Source organism: Scheffersomyces xylosifermentans, assembly GCF_036884685.1.
Source record: "Scheffersomyces xylosifermentans strain CBS 12540 chromosome Unknown RJT20scaffold_8, whole genome shotgun sequence".
Taxonomy (NCBI): Eukaryota; Fungi; Ascomycota; class Pichiomycetes; order Serinales; family Debaryomycetaceae; genus Scheffersomyces; species Scheffersomyces xylosifermentans.
In genome coordinates, this window is record NW_027042946.1 from 1,350,619 (window position 1) to 1,368,933 (window position 18,315).

At 40.7% G+C, this 18,315-nt stretch overlaps 6 protein-coding genes and 1 non-coding gene across 7 annotated transcripts; 4 read left to right on the plus strand and 3 right to left on the minus strand. All coding sequences in view use genetic code 12, as the record gives it.

Annotated features, from left to right (window-relative positions):
* Positions 1 to 1,757: 1,757 nt before the first annotated feature.
* Positions 1,758 to 3,482, plus strand: RJT20DRAFT_86023 (protein kinase; the record flags this gene model as incomplete). Its single annotated transcript, XM_064921256.1, has 1 exon — positions 1,758 to 3,482. A coding segment is annotated over one exon (1,725 nt), but the record flags the coding sequence as incomplete, so codon positions are not given.
* Positions 3,483 to 4,160: 678 nt separating this feature from the next.
* RJT20DRAFT_148465 (non-canonical poly(A) polymerase) lies at positions 4,161 to 6,107 on the plus strand (the record flags this gene model as incomplete). The annotated part of the gene is made up of 2 exons (XM_064918980.1): positions 4,161 to 5,822; positions 5,877 to 6,107. 2 exons carry the CDS (start codon positions 4,161 to 4,163, stop codon positions 6,105 to 6,107), a joined length of 1,893 nt encoding a protein of 630 aa, XP_064772178.1.
* Positions 6,108 to 6,332: 225 nt separating this feature from the next.
* On the minus strand, positions 6,333 to 7,034 carry YPT53 (Rab family GTPase; the record flags this gene model as incomplete). The annotated part of the gene is made up of 1 exon (XM_064915648.1): positions 6,333 to 7,034. One exon carries the CDS (start codon positions 7,032 to 7,034, stop codon positions 6,333 to 6,335), a length of 702 nt encoding a protein of 233 aa, XP_064772179.1.
* A 2,735-nt stretch (positions 7,035 to 9,769) lies between these two features.
* Positions 9,770 to 12,393, plus strand: ZCF2 (Zcf2p). Its single transcript, XM_064918039.1, has one exon. It carries the CDS (start codon positions 9,873 to 9,875, stop codon positions 12,258 to 12,260), a length of 2,388 nt encoding a protein of 795 aa, XP_064772180.1. The 5' UTR covers positions 9,770 to 9,872; the 3' UTR covers positions 12,261 to 12,393.
* Positions 12,394 to 12,607: 214 nt separating this feature from the next.
* Positions 12,608 to 12,689, plus strand: RJT20DRAFT_t163. Its single transcript has one exon. It is a non-coding gene; the product is annotated as a tRNA-Leu (tRNA).
* Positions 12,690 to 12,727: 38 nt separating this feature from the next.
* On the minus strand, positions 12,728 to 14,875 carry SSH1 (Ssh1p). Its single transcript, XM_064918040.1, has 2 exons — positions 14,683 to 14,875; positions 12,728 to 14,562 (listed from the first exon to the last, which is right to left on the minus strand). The coding sequence occupies exons 1-2, from the start codon at positions 14,690 to 14,692 to the stop codon at positions 13,076 to 13,078; spliced, it is 1,497 nt and encodes a 498-aa protein (XP_064772181.1). The 5' UTR covers positions 14,693 to 14,875; the 3' UTR covers positions 12,728 to 13,075.
* Positions 14,876 to 15,992: 1,117 nt separating this feature from the next.
* RJT20DRAFT_65671 (uncharacterized protein) lies at positions 15,993 to 17,383 on the minus strand. The gene has a single exon (XM_064921144.1). It carries the CDS (start codon positions 17,178 to 17,180, stop codon positions 16,134 to 16,136), a length of 1,047 nt encoding a protein of 348 aa, XP_064772182.1. The 5' UTR covers positions 17,181 to 17,383; the 3' UTR covers positions 15,993 to 16,133.
* Positions 17,384 to 18,315: the final 932 nt, after the last annotated feature.

The following is an 18,315-nucleotide window of genomic DNA, read 5'->3' on the forward strand; positions in this document are numbered from 1 at the left end:
AGTTGTTGATCAAGTAAACGATTACTTCTTTGTATCTTTGATGTGTATTTGAATAATATTGATTTCATGAAGTAGCTAAATGTACTGGAAATACATGCTATACCATGATATTCATATGACATGTAGCAAATCCATATCCGTCGGTGTTTATGTTTGGTATCGAACCCATTAGTATTACATACTTCTATAACCCAAGTTTCCTATCTTCCTGGAGGTTACTAAACTCTATGTCAAATTTAGTCATATCCATTTACGATCATGCCCATGTTCCTAAATATTCGATTTCCAACATATTCATAACAACTAATCCATGGCAGACAACCTTGTTTGTCAACGGCAGCTGAAGTGTATTACATTTGATATAAGCCCTCCAGTTCTTCTTGTGTATATTCCATACGATTTGGTTGCTCCCCATCTATATTACACTGTTCCATTGATGATCCTCGTGGATACTAAACAACTTCATTGCAGTAGGAGACTGTTTATGGTCAGTAGCAGACTACTTGAAGTGTTTCATACTCATACCATCTCCCTCTATATACTCAACTCTCTGTATTACATCCTCTAGTACTCGATATCATTCCGTTGTTGTCAGAAGTACGTACTCTAGCGATGATAAAATCCATAGTCAACCTCACGATCATACGCCAACTATGCTTACCGCAACTGCCTAATTATAGTGCTGCTCTAATGTTCTTCATCGGCTAGTCCATACTCCGTATGGATCATACAACACAACTCTTTGCAACCTATATAACCCCCAAAACCCCTAATTACGTAATTTTACTATCTACTTCGACCATCACAGCCTATTCAACTATACCATAATAGCATTATAATAATCAATCAAACTTACATTAAATAGCATAGTACAAAACCATACCATACTAAAATGCCACCAATACCATACTAAAACACCAGTGTTCCATACTGTCATACACTAAGCTCCATAGCATCAGATAGTACAATACTACACCATACTACCAATGACATCACACCATCATACACTCATCCACTCATACTACTACACCATAATACCACCATAATACCACTATAATAAACTATAATACTACTATACCACCATAATACTTCTGACACTACCACTCCATACAAGCATTCCACTGCACCTCACCACCACACAGCTTTGGATTCAACTCTCCTTCTCTCACTCACTTCTTCACTCTTACTCACTGCCTCACTCTCCCTCATTGTCTCACTCGGCTGTCTCGTCTTCTACCCTCGCTTGGTTCTCGTTCTGTACAATAACTTCATAATTCGTCTCTCCCTCACTCTCCCTCACTCTCCCTCACTCTCCCTCACTCTCCCTCACTCTCCCTCACTCTTAACTATTCGCACTGTTTCTTACCCAAATATGGGGTATGACATGATGGCTTTGGATGGCTGCTGGATCATAAACGGTGATGGTTTGGTTTTCTATGGGGTTCTTTTTGGTGATGTTTTTCCGTGAGGTTCTTTTGGTGATCTCTTTTATTAAATTGAACTCTTTTTTAAACAGAAGAAGAAGCGTTCTTTTTCTTATTGTCTTAAGTGTACTTTTTTGGGGTTAGTTGGTATTTTGTCTCTTTGTCTACCAGACAAGTCCTTTCGTGGCCATAGTTGATCCAGTGCTGGCAAATCAGTCGATATTTAAATATACATCTGTAAAAGTAAAAAGAAAAAGTATATAGTATATAGTTTTACAGCTACGAGAAAATCAACAAATTGATTGTCACTATTCACTATTTTACCGTCTGACAATGTCAATTGTTCCCTACAACACAAACCATCAGATCCTTTTCCATGATCCCAACGAGGGCATTCTCATTGTCCGCAACAGCAAACAGAATACAGTCCAACTCGTATCTACAGCCGTTTCTACCTCAGACGCCAGCAGCAACCGAAACCAGCCCAATGAACAATTCAATTCCAATCGGTTCCCCAATAATGGTCCTAGTAACACCCACAAGTGTCCCAATTGTGGCTTCACTTGGCCAGAATACTCTCCAGCAAGTGGACATCGGAACCCAAGCGATTCTCTGTCCAACATGACTACGATCGATCCCTCCGAATCGGTAGCTTTGGCAAAGACCTTCCCCAAAGGGTTTATGCATCACGACTACTTCAAGTTCTTGGGCAAGCTAGAGTATAACGAGTCGACTTCATCCAGTATACCATACCATTCTTTGCCTGCCGATATCTTCAACCAGGGATACTTCAAGCGGTTCTTTAAGAAAGTGCCTCCATTCACTCTTGGATCCGGTGCTCATGCCCAAGTGTACAAGGTGATACATGTCTTGAACGAAATAAAACTAGGTACTTATGCTGTCAAGCGTATCAGCATTGGAAATCAATTCGAGATGTTGGAACAAGTGTTGAATGAAGTATTGATCTTATACGAACTTTCTGTAAAAGGCGCCAACGAGAATAACTTGATTCGCTATAATCATGTTTGGCTAGAGCTCGGCGATATAGATGATCTGTCGACATTCTGCCTCCCAGATGGAGACAATATACCCAAGGACATCAAAACTCAGGTACCCTATGTGTTCATTCTACAACAATATTGTGGAGGAGGCCATCTCGAGGATCTAGTTGTAGGCAACTTCCAAAAGGAGAACCAGTACAGCTGGAAAGACAAAATAGAGTTGGAGAGACAAAAAAGACGGGCTTCAAGGGGAAAGGCAGTTCCCATAGAAGAAAACAAAAGAAAATGGCTTACAGAACTAGAGATTTGGAAGTTTTTCACGGACGTGGCGAATGGTGTAAACTACTTACATCTCCATGGAATTCTTCACCGTGATCTCAAACCATCAAACTGTTTACTAGACGTGAAATTCAAAATAGCTGAAGAGCCCCAAGTGTTCTTCGATACAGTGGGCGAATGTGACGACGAATTAGAAAAATTGCCCAAAGTCTTGGTATCAGACTTCGGTGAAGGACAAATTATAGACAAGAGAAATATACTAGAGACAAATATCTCTGAAATCAGAAACGAATCTGCAAACGAACGTCGTGGTAATACGGGTACCCTTGAATTCACAGCACCGGAGCTTTGGTTGTTTTCGAACTACGATCCTGCCTTAGGGGACGAGAATAAGAAATTTATTAATGATTTCAGTTATGAAAGTGATATCTATTCCTTAGGGTTGATCTTGTGCTACTTATGCTGTGGAAAATTACCTTTCTCCGATTTGCTAAATGGGGAGTTAGACCCACAGAATATCAAAAACAAGATTATAGAGTGGTATTTCGATTTGACTCCAGAATCATTCCATGTATGGTTCCTGAATTCTGCAAAATTCGAAGACGATGGCTTTGATTCGCCGTCAACATGCTTTTATGATTTTGAGAACCTAATTTACTCAATGATAAAGGGAGATGAAAATGACGGTGATAAGGGAACCTCTTCAAGGGCTACGTCCACTGAGGTTATTGGAGTGCTTCAGACGATGAGATGGGAGAGGTTTATCAAGGAGAGAGAAAGTCGAGGCAGGCAAAATAGCGTCGGGAGCTACACTCTTGTACACACAAGATCACAGGGTTCAGTGGGTATGGGAGAAGGAACCAGTCTTAACAGAAGTATTGAAACACGGACATCAGATGAAACTGTCGATGCGAATAGCGAACTGGACGGTTATGATGACGACGATGATGATGATGAAGTGGAGGAAAGCGACGAAGAAAATTTTCTCAATTTGACCAGCATAGCTCAATCTGAATCCCTAGAGGATGAAAATGGTGTTCCGCTCATCAAGGATGTGGGAAAGGGCGGCTCTGTTGTCAAGCTTATTCCACATCACAATTCTGATCGGTATTTCGCAGCCATTCCATCCTATGTATTACTCCTATTAGCCTTGGAATATCTGCCAATTTCCTCAGGTTCAAACTACATAATTGCGGCAAAATTGACCACTCTCACCTTCATGGTCCTCGATAACTTTCTCCCCAGATCCCGGACATCTCAGATACGTCTCGTGTTCATCTGTTTGGCCATCGTCGTTGCCATACTACTTCTTGATACACTTTACAACACGTGATAATATACTTGTCAGTATGCAGGTTTGATATTTGACATAGAAAAAAAAAGAAACCCAAAAGATTCTGCTAACTATGGAAGAAATGTTGTGAAGAAAGGTACCACAACGTCTTCTATTTGGAGTATGGCAATAGGAGAAAAGAGGAAGAGGGAGCTTCCTGCAAAGCCCAAGTCAAAAAAGCAAAGAAAAAAGCAAAAAACAGTGAAAAATGCCAATTTGACATTGGCTGAAAATAAGTATAATGCTCTACCAGGTAGTGAAGATGAAGACGATGAAGAGTCTGACTCTAGCGTGATATTTGACTACGATGTGAATAAAAAGAATAGAAAAACCGATATAGTGCTTGTAGAATCCGACGAGGACGACGACGTGGTCGTGGTAGGAGGCGACGACGAGAGTAATCACGATAATGGGGCCGTGATCATATCGGATGATGATGATTACGATGATGAGATCAGAAGCAATGAAAAATCGAAGAATAACGGTATCGAGATTAACGAATTGGCTAAAAATGAAGATTTTATCGGATTCGGATTCCTGTCTTCTGAAGGAGAAGATAATCAAGTCGATGAGGAGGAGTTTTCCGATGACGGTGTGATAAGTGCCGATGAGCATGGCAAGGTCCATGCTAAACAGTCATCTTCGGCATATCCTTGGGTAAAAGACCAAAATCATTCAAAGCAGAAGGAGATTTCCGACTGGCTTACGATGGAAATGAAGGATTTTGTCAACTATATATCACCTTCCAGTGAAGAAATCAGAACAAGAAATAGACTCATTAATAAGCTCAAGACACACATAACGAAATACTGGCCTGAAACTGAGACTCACGTTTTTGGTTCATCAGCAACTGACTTATATCTTCCAGCTTCTGACATAGATATTGTCATTGTGTCCAGAACTGGAGACTATGAGACTAGATCAAGATTGTACCAGTTATCATCATTTTTAAGACATAAAGGACTCGCTAAAAATATGGAGGTAATTGCAAAAGCAAAGGTGCCTATCATCAAGTTTGTAGATCCAGAGTCCAATATCAATATCGATGTGTCGTTTGAGAGACAAAACGGTATAGAAGCAGCAAAGAAGATACGAAGATGGATGGCCAATACTCCAGGTTTACGCGAAATGGTTCTTATAGTAAAGCAGTTCTTGAGTTCGAGGCGGTTGAATAATGTGCATAGTGGTGGATTGGGTGGTTATGCGACTATCATTCTCTGTTATCACTTCTTAATGATGCATCCAAGAGTGTCCACTGGTTCCATATCTATTACAGAAAATCTCGGAGCATTACTCATAGAGTTCTTCGAATTGTATGGAAGAAACTTCTCCTATGATAACTTGATCATTTCCCTTGATCCTGAAACAGACATGCCTCGTTACTTGTTGAAGAGACATTATCCTCATTTAAACACCAATAAAAATCCATTCACAATAGTTGTACAGGATCCTTCCGATCCAGACAACAATATTACCAGATCATCATACAACCTCAGAGACTTGAAAAAGGCTTTTGGGGGAGCATATCAGCTACTTGTGGAGAAGTGCTACATACTCAGTGCTACTTCATATAAAAACAGATTAGGACAGCTGATTCTCGGAGATATTATTAAGTACAAGGGTAAGCAAAGAGACTTCAATGACGATAGACACAAAGTAGCAAACGATGCTTTGATTAACCATGAAGATGTCAGTAGTGCTGACGACTCCGACGGAGCTAACGGAAATGATAAATACTATTTCTCTGATATGACAGTTGAGAGCGAAGAGGAACTTGCATTTGAAGTTGACGAGCCTAAGGGTACTTCAAAGGTGGTGTCGAAGAAGGTTACTTCCAAGACCATTGACCCTGTCGCTGCACAAACCACTAAGAGAAAAGTGGAAGAATTGATGGGTTTGAATTCTGGCGATAAGAACAGTGAAGGTGAAGATGACGATGCTTACTCCCCCGAAGCTGAAGTTAATACCACGAAAGAGGAAGATGACGATGATGCAGAGCAGAAAACCAAGAGCAATCTAGACAAAGACATTCGCCGTGACTATTGGCGACAGAAGGGTCTCGAGTTATAGCTCGGACAACCTGGTTTCTTGTAGAATTGTACATACCACTCTTGTATTAATAGAACTCTGTAACATAACAAATGCATATACATCTTTCAGTAAACAGTCTATAATTAAAAATGTATTACCAATACGTATTCTATGAGATCAATTCCAAAAACAACTAAAGACTTCCCAAACATTAAATGATGTGTGAAATTAAACCAAAATCCAATCAAAACCTGGCGTCATATTCTAGCAACATCTAGATGCGTTTGTCGTCTGTGCTAGACGACTACTTAATATTGAGCCAAATTGGTCACCATTCTTATTGGCTTCTAATTCTGCTCGTTTCCTGTCAGCGTATGCTGTGAAGAACTCATCATCAAGGTCATCAATAATCGAATCGAAGAGGTCTGTAATTCCAAAACCATCCACGGCACTTGTCTGATGGAATTTGATATTATTATTGCTACTACAAAATTGCTTCACTTGCTCTAGATACGCTTGTCTGCTTTCTTCATCCAAACCTGAACTTTCTTCGAGAAACAAATCTCTTTTATTACCGATAAGCCGTATTTCGATGGGATCTGTGGAATCTCTTGCTTCGTTCACTTCGATCTGCTCTATCCAGAATTTGGCCGTTTTGAATGTCTCCTCGAAGTTGTGGAGATCGAAGCATATCAATGCCACTCTTGCGTTTCTATAGTACATAGGGGTCAATGAACGGTATCTCTCCTGGCCTGCCGTGTCCCAGATCTCGAACTTTAACAGTCTTTCAGGGAGTTTCGTGGACAGATATTTCTTTGTGATGAAGGCTGCTCCGATGGTGTTTGCTGTGTTTCTGTCAAACTTGTTAGTGACGAAGCGATGAACAAGGGAAGTCTTCCCCACGGAGGAGTCACCGAGAAGAACGATTTTGTACGATGGTGGAGGGATCTCTGAATCTTCTATCATCTTAGGGATTGTATTGTGCTGTGAGTGTGTTACTGTAGAGTGCTTGCAACTACTGTAATATGAGATGAGGATGATTATAAAGGAGTTTCTGTGGTGCTAGTGTGAATTAAGTAAGTTTAAAGTGCTGCGTGTCGTTGTTTCTGTGGTTTTATTGTAATTCCTATGACTTTAAGATGGTTTTTCTGGTGCCTGTAATTGTAATTGTACGGTAACTATTGCCCTTTTCTATATTTGTTAAGGTATACCTGCTTTGGTTGAGCAATGTGGAAATGATCACAACCACGGCGATAATCTCAATTCGGAATGATAACCACGATGATGCTACACGGCTAATACCAACTAATTCGGTTTATACCAACTAACCAATTGATACTTCAGCTAATACTAATCCTTTATCTAGTATCGCTATATCGCTAATTCTTACTAACTAATTGTCACAAATATCATAAATATTAACTATTCACTATCGGCTTCCCCTTTCGATACGATCACTCGAGCAATCCAGGTATGGTATATAGGAAGATGTAGGAAGATATGTTTAGTGTATGGTGAGTCTAATGGAAGACGGCTTGTGAGATGAATGTAGTAGGTTGTTGGTAGTTAGTTCTTAGTTTAGTGGCTTGCTCGTAATGATGTGTGCGTATGAGAGAGGAGATGTGCCTAATGAGATGTGCGTAGAGAGATGCGCCTAATGAGTTTGTTAATTGTTTAGTTATTGGTTGTTAGTGGTTGTTAGTGGTAGTTAGTTGTTGCTTGTTGGTAGTTAGTACTTAGTACTTAGTACTTAGTACTTAGTAGTTATCGTGTGTAAACAGTAACTCTTATCAGTGTGTTATCTATCTGTGAGTCGTGAGGCTTTGTATACATATTAATTGTTGTATGTATCGTATCTCGTATCATGTAACCTCGACCTTTGTATACGTCTCTCCTTTGTATTACCATTGTGAGTGCTCTTCTCGTCTCTTCATTACACTTTTTCTTTATATAGTGAGTTACCTCATTTTTGCATCCTCTTCATTGATTGCGAGTTACTCTTCTTTGTTCTGTATTGTGCATTGTGTATAGTGAGACTACTGAATGTTGGTTGTTGATTGTTGATTGTAGTTTTTTATTTTTCTTTCTGTGCATAATCTAGTCTGGTGTGGTTCCCCATATTTTGCAACATACGTTCATAAATCTACAAGACCTGATTGTACAGACGAATATAGATTCCTCGATAACACCCTCTCCCATACTGTGATAAACAATGTGCACTTCAAGGTATATACTTGTCTATTTTCACATAAATATCGTTCTACAATCATACCGTATAAAATTAAAAGTAGTACTACCTGAGAAAACCGCCAACAACGTGGTAGAATTAAATAAGGTGCCTCATCTACTAGATGCCTCAAGACTATGGAAGAATTTACTGCTTAGTTTCCCGTTTTGCTTATCTTCATTTTTACACCTTTGAGCCAAACTCTACAATCCTACACCGTAACCATTTGTTCCCTCTCTCTTTCTCAATACTCCACCATATAACACTCATCAATAACTCTATTAATACCCACGCTTGCTGAACGAGTCTATCTGACTGTGCTCAACTCCAATCACCCATCAATGCTCTGTATACAAAGTTCCTATTTGCAGCATATGACGGCAAGTATACAGTCATCTGGGTGGGGGTTAGGGGGTATTTCTAAATTTAGTCCCTCTACTGTTAAGAGATAAGTGGGCGTGGAGATCGGAAGCAGAAATTCACACTAAAACGGTAAGAGATAACGGTTAATTCGGGACGACTATTCAGTGAGGAATTCACCAGAGAAAATACGTTCATTGGTTAGCATCAACCACAATAAGAACAATAAGAATAGACAAAAACAACAAAGAATACCTCGTATGACACTTACTTTTACCACCATTCCGCTAATAGTACTAACCTTATTGAAAGAAAGAAAAAAAAGAACCAAGACTTCTTATACCAAACCAGAATGACTAATTCCTATTTTTTTTCAATATTTCTGGGACACTAAACATCTCCAAACTGTCTTCTATACTTTATTTCCATACTATACTTTTTTCTTCTCCTTTTTCCTTCTCCTATTAATCTTAACCAGACTTCTTGTGTCTACTAAAAAACTCTTCTATTGCCTTTGCCCTTCTCTCTCCCTCCTTCCCTCTCCATCTCTCTTGTCCCAAAAACTATTTGGTCGCGGAACATACAGATTATCCGATTTTTCACTTCTCACTAAATGCTCATGGTTCCACGCACGGCTCTAACGATAGGAACCAAGTGAACCTGTAAATGAACAGTGAACATTTTAATTTCTTGATAAGAATATTAAAACTGGGCCGCTTCACGTGCTGGTTCTCCGCTTTTCTATCTGCTCTGGTAAATCCTAATATATTCTTGATTACTACTATGTTCCCTTCTGCGGATTTCATGGGTGCGGTTTGTGCCAGAAGGGCTTAATGTCGCGGGTATAGGGGCTCTACTATTGGATGACACTGGTGATGCCACCGTCAATAAAGGCTGATTCTGTCACGTTGGCTCTGCTCTGACAATACCACCGTGCCTAGGAAACGTCATGTAGAACTCTCAAATCTTCTCAATCACCCAATTTATCACCTTTCATGCAATTCCAGACACATTCTCCTGCTTATATATATAACGGGGTTTGGTTATGGTCACGTGATTATCTGGAATTTTCCAAACCCCGCTCCTCTACGATAGAATACATTTGACACCACTTTCAGAATTGAACCCTAAATGAATGTAAATGGCAGTAGGAACAATTTTGAAGCCTCTTGTGTTCATGGCAACACCAGGAAACTAAGCTTGTTGGACAATAAATAATGTCTGACCAATTGGACTCTTCGGATTCCACCAAAACGAAGCTGAGAAAGCATGTTAGTAAAGCATGTTTGGAGTGTAGAAAACGGCACTTCAAGTGTGATGGAGAAACTCCAAGCTGTGGAAGATGCTCGAAGAACCAAAAGGTTTGCACCTATGTCGAGAGTCACAGAGGAGGTTCTAGGAAAAAAGGGGTATCGAGAAAGAATAAGGACAACAAAGAGAAAATACCTGGTGTCTTACCAGAGATAGAAGACTTCCCTCTTCTGAAGACCGCCAGAGAACTCAACTTAGCACAGAAGAACAGTAACATACGGAATATTTCCAATAACTCCATATTCGATGAGTTGTATAAGCTTCCCTGTGCTAACGATAGCACCAAATGTAATGGAATAGACTGTGCTGGAAAGTACGCTGTTCAATATTTCAGCTCTCGTCCTGATGGTAAGCCTTTGGATTCAAAAGAAACCGAAATCTTGACCAATATTCGTAAAAGAATCAAGCTTGACCATGCAGTGGGAAATCTCGACTGTTTGTTTGCCAATAAAGAACCTGTAAAAGGCTTTGGGTCGCTTAAAGATTTCGATTTCGGAGTACAGATCCACAATCCTGACAACTTCATCGACCTCATAAGCTTAGATCAGGACAATATCGTGAAAAAGTATTATGAGAACTTCCATAATGCTCATCCATTCTTGCCTTGTCGAGAGGAGTTGATTGTGTATCTTGGCACCGCCTCCGTCGCTAGAGAGTTATTGTTGATTATGAAGATTGTAGGAGACGGAGAGACGACTAATATGTACTCAAAGAATGTCGACTTGATCTCAGACAGACTTGTGCAATGTCTAGAGTTAGTAAGGCAAAATGATAACTTAGATTTGATGACGGTGCAGGTGTTATTACTTGTTTCTATAATAGCCCACATATCATCACTTCACATTTTCAGCAAAAAGATAAGGCATGCTTGTGTCCATTTATTGCAAGAGCTCGAAATAAATGTCATAGATAGAGTGGATCCCAACTCACATCTTGCCGTTTTGTCCCCACAATCAGATAATTCAAGCACACATTGCAAGGTATTTGATTCTCCTCGTTTAAGTCATATATCGAAACAGAGTGTATTGGACAATGCCAGAAGGACGTTCTGGGAATTGTATTTCTTTGACGTTATTATTGGCTCCGCTGATGGAAGAACTGTCACCACCATTTCAAGCATACCTGTATCAGTAAATTACCCAACCTATCCAGCAAGAGAAGACTTTGACTACAAAGGAAGATCAGAAGCTTCTAAACTTGTAACTGAGTCCGTGAAATTGAATGTCGAGATCTTGGAGAAGAAGCCTTTCCAATCCACCTTGACCAGGCTCAAGGCATCCATTTCTAGTTGGGAAATGAAATTGGAAGATCCAAGAATGTATAACTCGCCATCACTTATACAGAAGAATGGTAACATCAATGAAGGAGTCCATCAGGCGATCTTAATGTATAACTACGCTAAGATCTTTGTCCATCGTCCTTTCTCACTTTTATGGAAGATTAACTCCCCTCAGAATCCAAAGTGTGGAGAAGATGTACTTGAAGCAAAGGACATGCCAACGCAGACAGAAGCTGAATCGAGAGCTATCATTGAGACTCGTAAAACAATTGAAGCTGCTACTTCCATCACTCAGGTCTTGATTGACACTAATGCGGCCAAGGTGACGGATAGGACTCCATTATTTGCCTGTGCTCTTGCATTGGCATCGTTAGTCCATATAAGTGCGTACATTTGGGTTGAAAACACCCTATTAAGCGACATGACAAAGCCTTCGGGATTGGATCCTAGTGAATTGGACATCTATTCAGAGTACATTACCTTGTCATTATCTGCCATTTATCCTATTTCAAGGCATTGGATTCTTTCCGGAAAGTTGGCAAAACACATACGAGAGTCTTTGACCACTTTACGTCCTAACCTATACACCAGGTTGAAGGACAACTTACCACAAGTCGAAATAAGCATTGAGAAGATGACATTGGGAGACTCTATTAATGACACTAGTTCTGAGCCAGACAAATCCTATAGTACAGAACTGTACGAACCAAGAGAGACTTCGACTTCTATTAATAGTACTAGCCAAACAAGTGCTTCAACAGGTTACGCTGTTGATAGCTTCTTGGATGCACCAAACAGCTTTATGGATCAGAGAAATGGCATTCCAACTGCCACTAATAACTTCATTGACATTCAGAGAAACAGCATATCGAATTTCAACGGGTTATTCCCAGGTAGCGACCAATTCGAGACTATACCTCCTTCGGGTCAGTTGTCTCCTGTTTCGGAAACTGGCTGTGACTGGATAGACAAGGCTCTTTTGGATTATTTCGACGGCGAAAACTTGGTTATATAATGGGTTAGGGGCAATTATTTATATTAAGGTTATTCTAAGGTAATCTTTTTTTCTTTATTTCTTTGATGTATTTAGCAATTTTATAAGAAAATGTGTATTTTTCAACTTAATAAATTTTTCAGAAAATATCAGCTCTCTTCTAGCAAACATCGACGAGTACTAGTACTCTATCACTTTTAACAAATATCATTGTGTTAGTCTTATCTTACCATAAAATGCTTATAAAGCGACCCCCAAAAAGGCTGCGAAACCCCAATAAAACATCCACACCGCAGGAAAACGTTGGACTGCACATAAATTTGGAAGTTTGAGGCGCTATGGAGCTTAATTACAATAATTTCAATAAGGGCTCTTTGGCCGAGTGGTTAAGGCGGTAGACTCAAGTTCTACTATCGTAAAGATGCACGCGTTCGAACCGCGTAGGAGTCATTATTTTTTTGCATCTATTTTATTTCGTTCAAACAACCCTTTACCAACATCCTTGTTCAAAGACTGAAAGTGATAGAAAAATGATAGATACGTGCTGTACTTTATTTATGTGCTAGACGTGAAAGCCGCGACAAACCACTATTACCTACAATGTTCCATATTTTATCGTATTGTATATTAAGTGTTGTTTTTTAAGAATTAGAAATGATGAAATGACTAACTTGATGAGTGGTGAACAACCTTCGTCGTAGGACAAGCTATTATGAGAAAGTAAGATTGAACAAACATGTAACAAATACAGGGGAAATAAAACTATTCGAGTGAAAATCAAACATTAGATGCAATCGGAAGATTTCATGTTGTGTCTCTGAACTTGATCTCGTTGCTTATAATCCACCAAATGCTTGAGTGAATTGGGAGTTACCTCCAGTTTGCTGGTACTCCATCATGAACTCCTCCAAGACACCGAAGGCAGAGGAGACACCGATAACTGCGGAGGCTCCCTTACCCAAGCCACCCAAAAGGTCTCCGGAAATGGCAAGAGCAGCCAAAATGAAAGCACCACTGACAGCAGCGACTGGAATGACTCTTCCCAATTCCTTGGTGATGGAGATATCTCTTTTACCGGAAATAGAAATACCTTGTTCCTTGAATGTCTTGGAAATATCCTTTGGAGCTGAGCCAGACATGTAACTCCATTTGTCGGCAAACCATGAGGACAATACAATGACAGTGGAGGCGTAGACAACAGTTCTAATTGGGGAAAGTAAAGTGTTGAACAATGAGGTAGAGTTGGTGAAGTAGTACAAGAATCCGGAAGTTAAGCCCAAGTTGTTAGAATAGGAGTCCAACTTGAACTTGGCAAGTAAGGAAATAATAAAGCTGGAAGTCTTGGTGTTTTGCAAGGTGACGTAGACAAAGTAACCGAATATTTGGAGGTTAATAAGGATTGTGTAGGCGAACAAGATTGGCAAGGCACCGGTGTATAATAATCTGATTGGGTAGACGTTGTTCATTCCTCTAACTTTAGTGGATCTGATTGGAAGTTCGATTCTGCAGTTTTGGAAGTAGATGACGGCGAGAATACTCAAGAGAGTAACGTAGAATTGCGTCAAGTTTGGTAAGTTTAATCTACTGAATGAGTTTAAGACATTGGAGGCCAAGGAGTTCAAGTTGAAGCTCAAGTTTCTGGTGAAGTTGATGAAAGCTCCGTAACTCTCTGATTTGTTGGAGTTGGCAACTGGGTAGATCTCAATGCCAAGGAATTCGGCGATAAATCTGGTAGCAGTTTGTAAAGTCAAGAAACATAAAATACCACTACCGAATGCGTAGCCCTTGTCAAAGATTTCAATGAGCAAGGTCACAAAAATAGACCAAGTGGAAATCTGAACAAAGATAAAGACGTACCAGCCGTAAGGGGTAGAGTCAGAAATTGGGTCATAACCACGAATGGCACTGTCGAAGTAACCAGAGTAGATGAAACCAGCAGCGTAGACAAAGGACAATACGAAACTGGTCAACTTTTGGCCAGTTTGGTACAATTCACGGTCTGATCTGAGACCTAAGTTGACATTAATCAATCTTAAACCAGCAGCCAACTGCCATAAGAAGGCAGAAGTTATAACTGGTAACAAACCCAACTCCAAAAGAGTTCCTTTTTCCATGGCGAAAATGGATCTGAAGTTGAAGAATGGGTCCTCAATCTTGAATTGGGCGTTGGCTACCAATCCGTAGATTGGCAACTGACCAAAGAGAAAGAGGATACCACTGGCGATGGTGAAGACGACTCTTTCATCAAAACTGATCTGCTCGTCGGGGAATTCTACTTCCGGCAACAAAGGCAAGAAGAATTTTACTATGTCAAGAAGACGAACTATCGGATTGTTAGTATTTTTCACGGTGTTTGAGGGGTTCATGGTTGACTTTTCACCGATAAGGTTCTGTTGGAGAGACCACACCAAAACCATGGAAAAGGTACCGGGATTTTACGTACATCCACTCATGTTTTTAGGCGCCAAGAAGAATAGTTCGATTCGGGGTCCAGGGGCAATGTTCTGACCGTTTAGCTATTGACTTATATGGAATTCGCAAACCTTGATTTATCAACTCCGAAACCACCACTTTTCCAGTTTCCTTTGCAAAAACTTTTCGTTCGACGTTTTGCAAGTTCGCCGTAGCGTCACGTGATCGTAACTGAATTTTTGTTAGTGGAGTCAGTCAGTGGGGTGGGGAGGAGAAGAGTGCGGGCGTAGAGAGAGTATAGAGAAGAAGTTTAACAGTTTGTTGATGTTTATTGAGATGTAGGAGAGATATGAGACAACTGAGTAGTTGGGCTTAATTGTGGGAGTTTGTATGTGTATTTGAGAGAGTTTGGGGTGATAAGAGTGGGAAGTGGTTGAAAGGTATGGGCCTTGAATTATTGTTGTTGTATTTAGAGAGTTTCTGTTAGTGGAAAGTGTCAGTCTCAGTGTGTGTCTCAGTGAGTCTCCCCGTTGACTGTTTCCAGTGTCTCACGAAAGAGCGTGGGTGTGTAATTTCGTCGTCGTACCTTTCCCAACGACGGCACGAAAAATGTGCTTTATTCCCCCCATTTCCCGCGTCGTAGCGAGAGAGAGAACGGCTTCTGGTAACGGCAGAGATAAAAAATGTGGAGGCGACAGTCGCGAGAGCGAGGAACGAGGAACGAGATTTGCGGCAAGAACAGTTGGAAGATTCCAGGAATGGGGAGAAGACGATAACTGACGTGGCGTGTTAGGTAGGTAATCACGATGTTATGATTGTGATTGTCAAATGGGAGTATTTTATAGTTTTTGTATGAGAACTCTTTTCCAGTCGTTCTGTCTTTTGATCCCTTTTTGTTGTCAGCGATGTGAATTGAGTGTGTTGTGGGGGGAGTGGCACATAAAATGGCTGGTTACTTTAGTGACGATCTCTCGCTAAGAAATTGCAAAAATATTAGAGTTTGTGATTCGCAGCCATAACGAGAGTAAGCCTTGCTAGTGGGGGATGAGGTTTATATTGATATGGAGTTGGAGGATTTAATAGTAGTTTTGACGTAGGTAGAATGGTGTTGTTTGGCCAAATGAGATAGGAAGTTGTCTTTACTGGAAGGACAGGAGAATTCTCATTGGAGAGTAGATGAGTAGATAAAATTGAGCTCATTTATAGATCATTTACTGTCAGATTCCCTCCTTGCTCCCCCTGTTGAGATTACCACTACAGTCCAAACAACTGAATATTTCCTATTATTACTAATGTGCTAACGAAAGTCTTCTAAAATTAATGTTTCTACATACAATAAAACCAAACCAAACCAAAGGAATCTAAAAACCAATTCCCATTACCGCCCCAACCAAGATGGAACTAATGATACCACAATACTCAACAAGCCTCTAAGTATAAAACCAAAAACTCAGATAATATCGACCGCTGGAAAAAACAAATCTATATATCATTCCATGATGCGCTGCCGCCAAATCCAACACCCCCACATAGGATCAAAGAAGAGCCTCCCGTCGTATCCGAAAACGTCGTAGGTTGTACAAAGCTGGGTTTCTTTGACACAGAGGCGGTATTCATGTAGTTGACGTAGTCCGTCATGCCAGCATAACCGGTGAAAGCTGCGCGATTATCGATGGACGTGGCAGTAGCGCCGTTCTTCTTGTTCAACAACAAAATCTTGTAAATTAATTGGCTCAATGCTGAGTTAGATCCAGAGGAAGGTGTGTTGTCTTCCTTCTCCAAAAGAAATTTCTTGATATCTATCAAGTTATGGAACTTATCGAACTTGTCAATCTCATCTTGGTTCAAATACTTGAATAACTCATCGCCGTAGAATTGCTTGAGGAGCAATTTGTTTGTATTTGTGTTGCTATCCGCTATTTCTTCCTTACTAGTAACTGTTTCTTTACTACTGCCCATAATATTCTCGTCGACATTCCAACTGGCAATGTTGTCATCGACAAAAGCGTGATCGGTAATGCTCGATTGGTACCAACTGTTGATTTTATTAGACAAGTTGCTTACACCGTCTCTTATGGTGGAATCGAGAGGTCTATTCCATTCACGAGCACGAGAGTAGTCCTCGTCGTCATCTTCCTCTTCATCATCATCTTCTTCTTCGTCATCTTCCTCTTCGGACTCGTATGCGTTTTCTTGTGTATTGGTCGTATTTGTCAACGACAAGATATCTGACTCGTTTTTAGTGCTTTGTATAGCCGATCTGATGGGGTTAAACAAAATGTACAGAGAATTATCGTCATCAAGTTCCAACTCGTCGTAGTCTGACAAGATGCTACTAGTGGCGTCAAATTGATTGGTACCGATCTTCTTGGACTTCTTCTTGCTGGCAGCGCCAGCAGCACCGGACGAACTGGTTCCTTCTTTCATACCGTAGCTGGCATCGCCATTTCCGCTGACATTGTTCGATGGCGATCCGCCGTTGGTTTTATAGGACACGGTTGTGTACTTTAACGTCGGATGTATTGACATAGTGTGGTGTCACTGGAGGTAACTCTGATAATGGGTGAAGGGACAACGATTTTGGGGAAGAAGTGCCTGAAAACACCCGAAATTTATACTACAGCACGGTGACGCAAGCTACAAACGATTGCCGGATTTTTATCCTGTCTTTGCTCTGTACTTATATAGAAACCTTACGTGGTTGTACGAAAAAGATGGGTTCATCTACAAGCAACAAACTCGCTTGCACCACCACCACCACACAAATTTGTTAGGTGGAGCCAGGGAAAAAAAGAAATTGATAAGATCACGTGAAGATAACAAACGGTGGGAGTTGGGGTGAGTCAGGAAGAATGTTGGTGAGAAGGGAGGGAATTGGCGGAGGGAAGATGCAGAGAAGAAGAGAATGAAGTTAGTGAGAGTTTTAGTGAGGGTTTTAGTGCGAGTTACGGGCGGTAGGCAGCTGGTAGAGGGATGATGTGGTAGTGAGATGATGTGGTATGGTATTGTATAGTGTGGTATGGTACTGTACTGAGTGATGTGATGTGATGTGATATGATTTGATTTTGATGGGGTTTGAATTTTGGGCAGGCATACGAATGGAAGACGGAAAAGGGTAAGGATAAGGGGAAGTGATGTACTATGATTTGGTGTTTAGTAGTGGTTTTGGGGGTTCGTTCGGTGTTGACATGCTATGAGTGTTTTTTCCAAGGAAGTATCTCCCGAGAGTTCGATGAAACTTCCTAGTTATCTAAATTCTACATCTTTTGCCCTACCCAACCCGTCCTCTGGAATGCTGCTGTGGCCCCAAAGAGCCGTGTCGGTATTTGCAATGCTGCAAAGCAGTCAAGTTACTGCAGATGGGGTGAGAATTATCCCCCAAACGGAGTAACGGAGTGACGGAGTGGGCTGGTCTCGGACGCGATGAACCCACCACAGTGTTCACAATGATGGGCTCTGCTGCAAAGACATGACGACAGATAACAATACCAACGCCGGAGCGGAATTGTATATACAGTATAAGTAACGGCTGATACAGATTTCTTGTTCCACCAGAACCTACATCTCCAACTTTTCCTTCTCCTTCAAGGCATCTCCAAGGCATCTCCAAGCAATCTCCAATCCTGTACTGTGCTGTGCTGTATACATATACGATAGTCGTCTC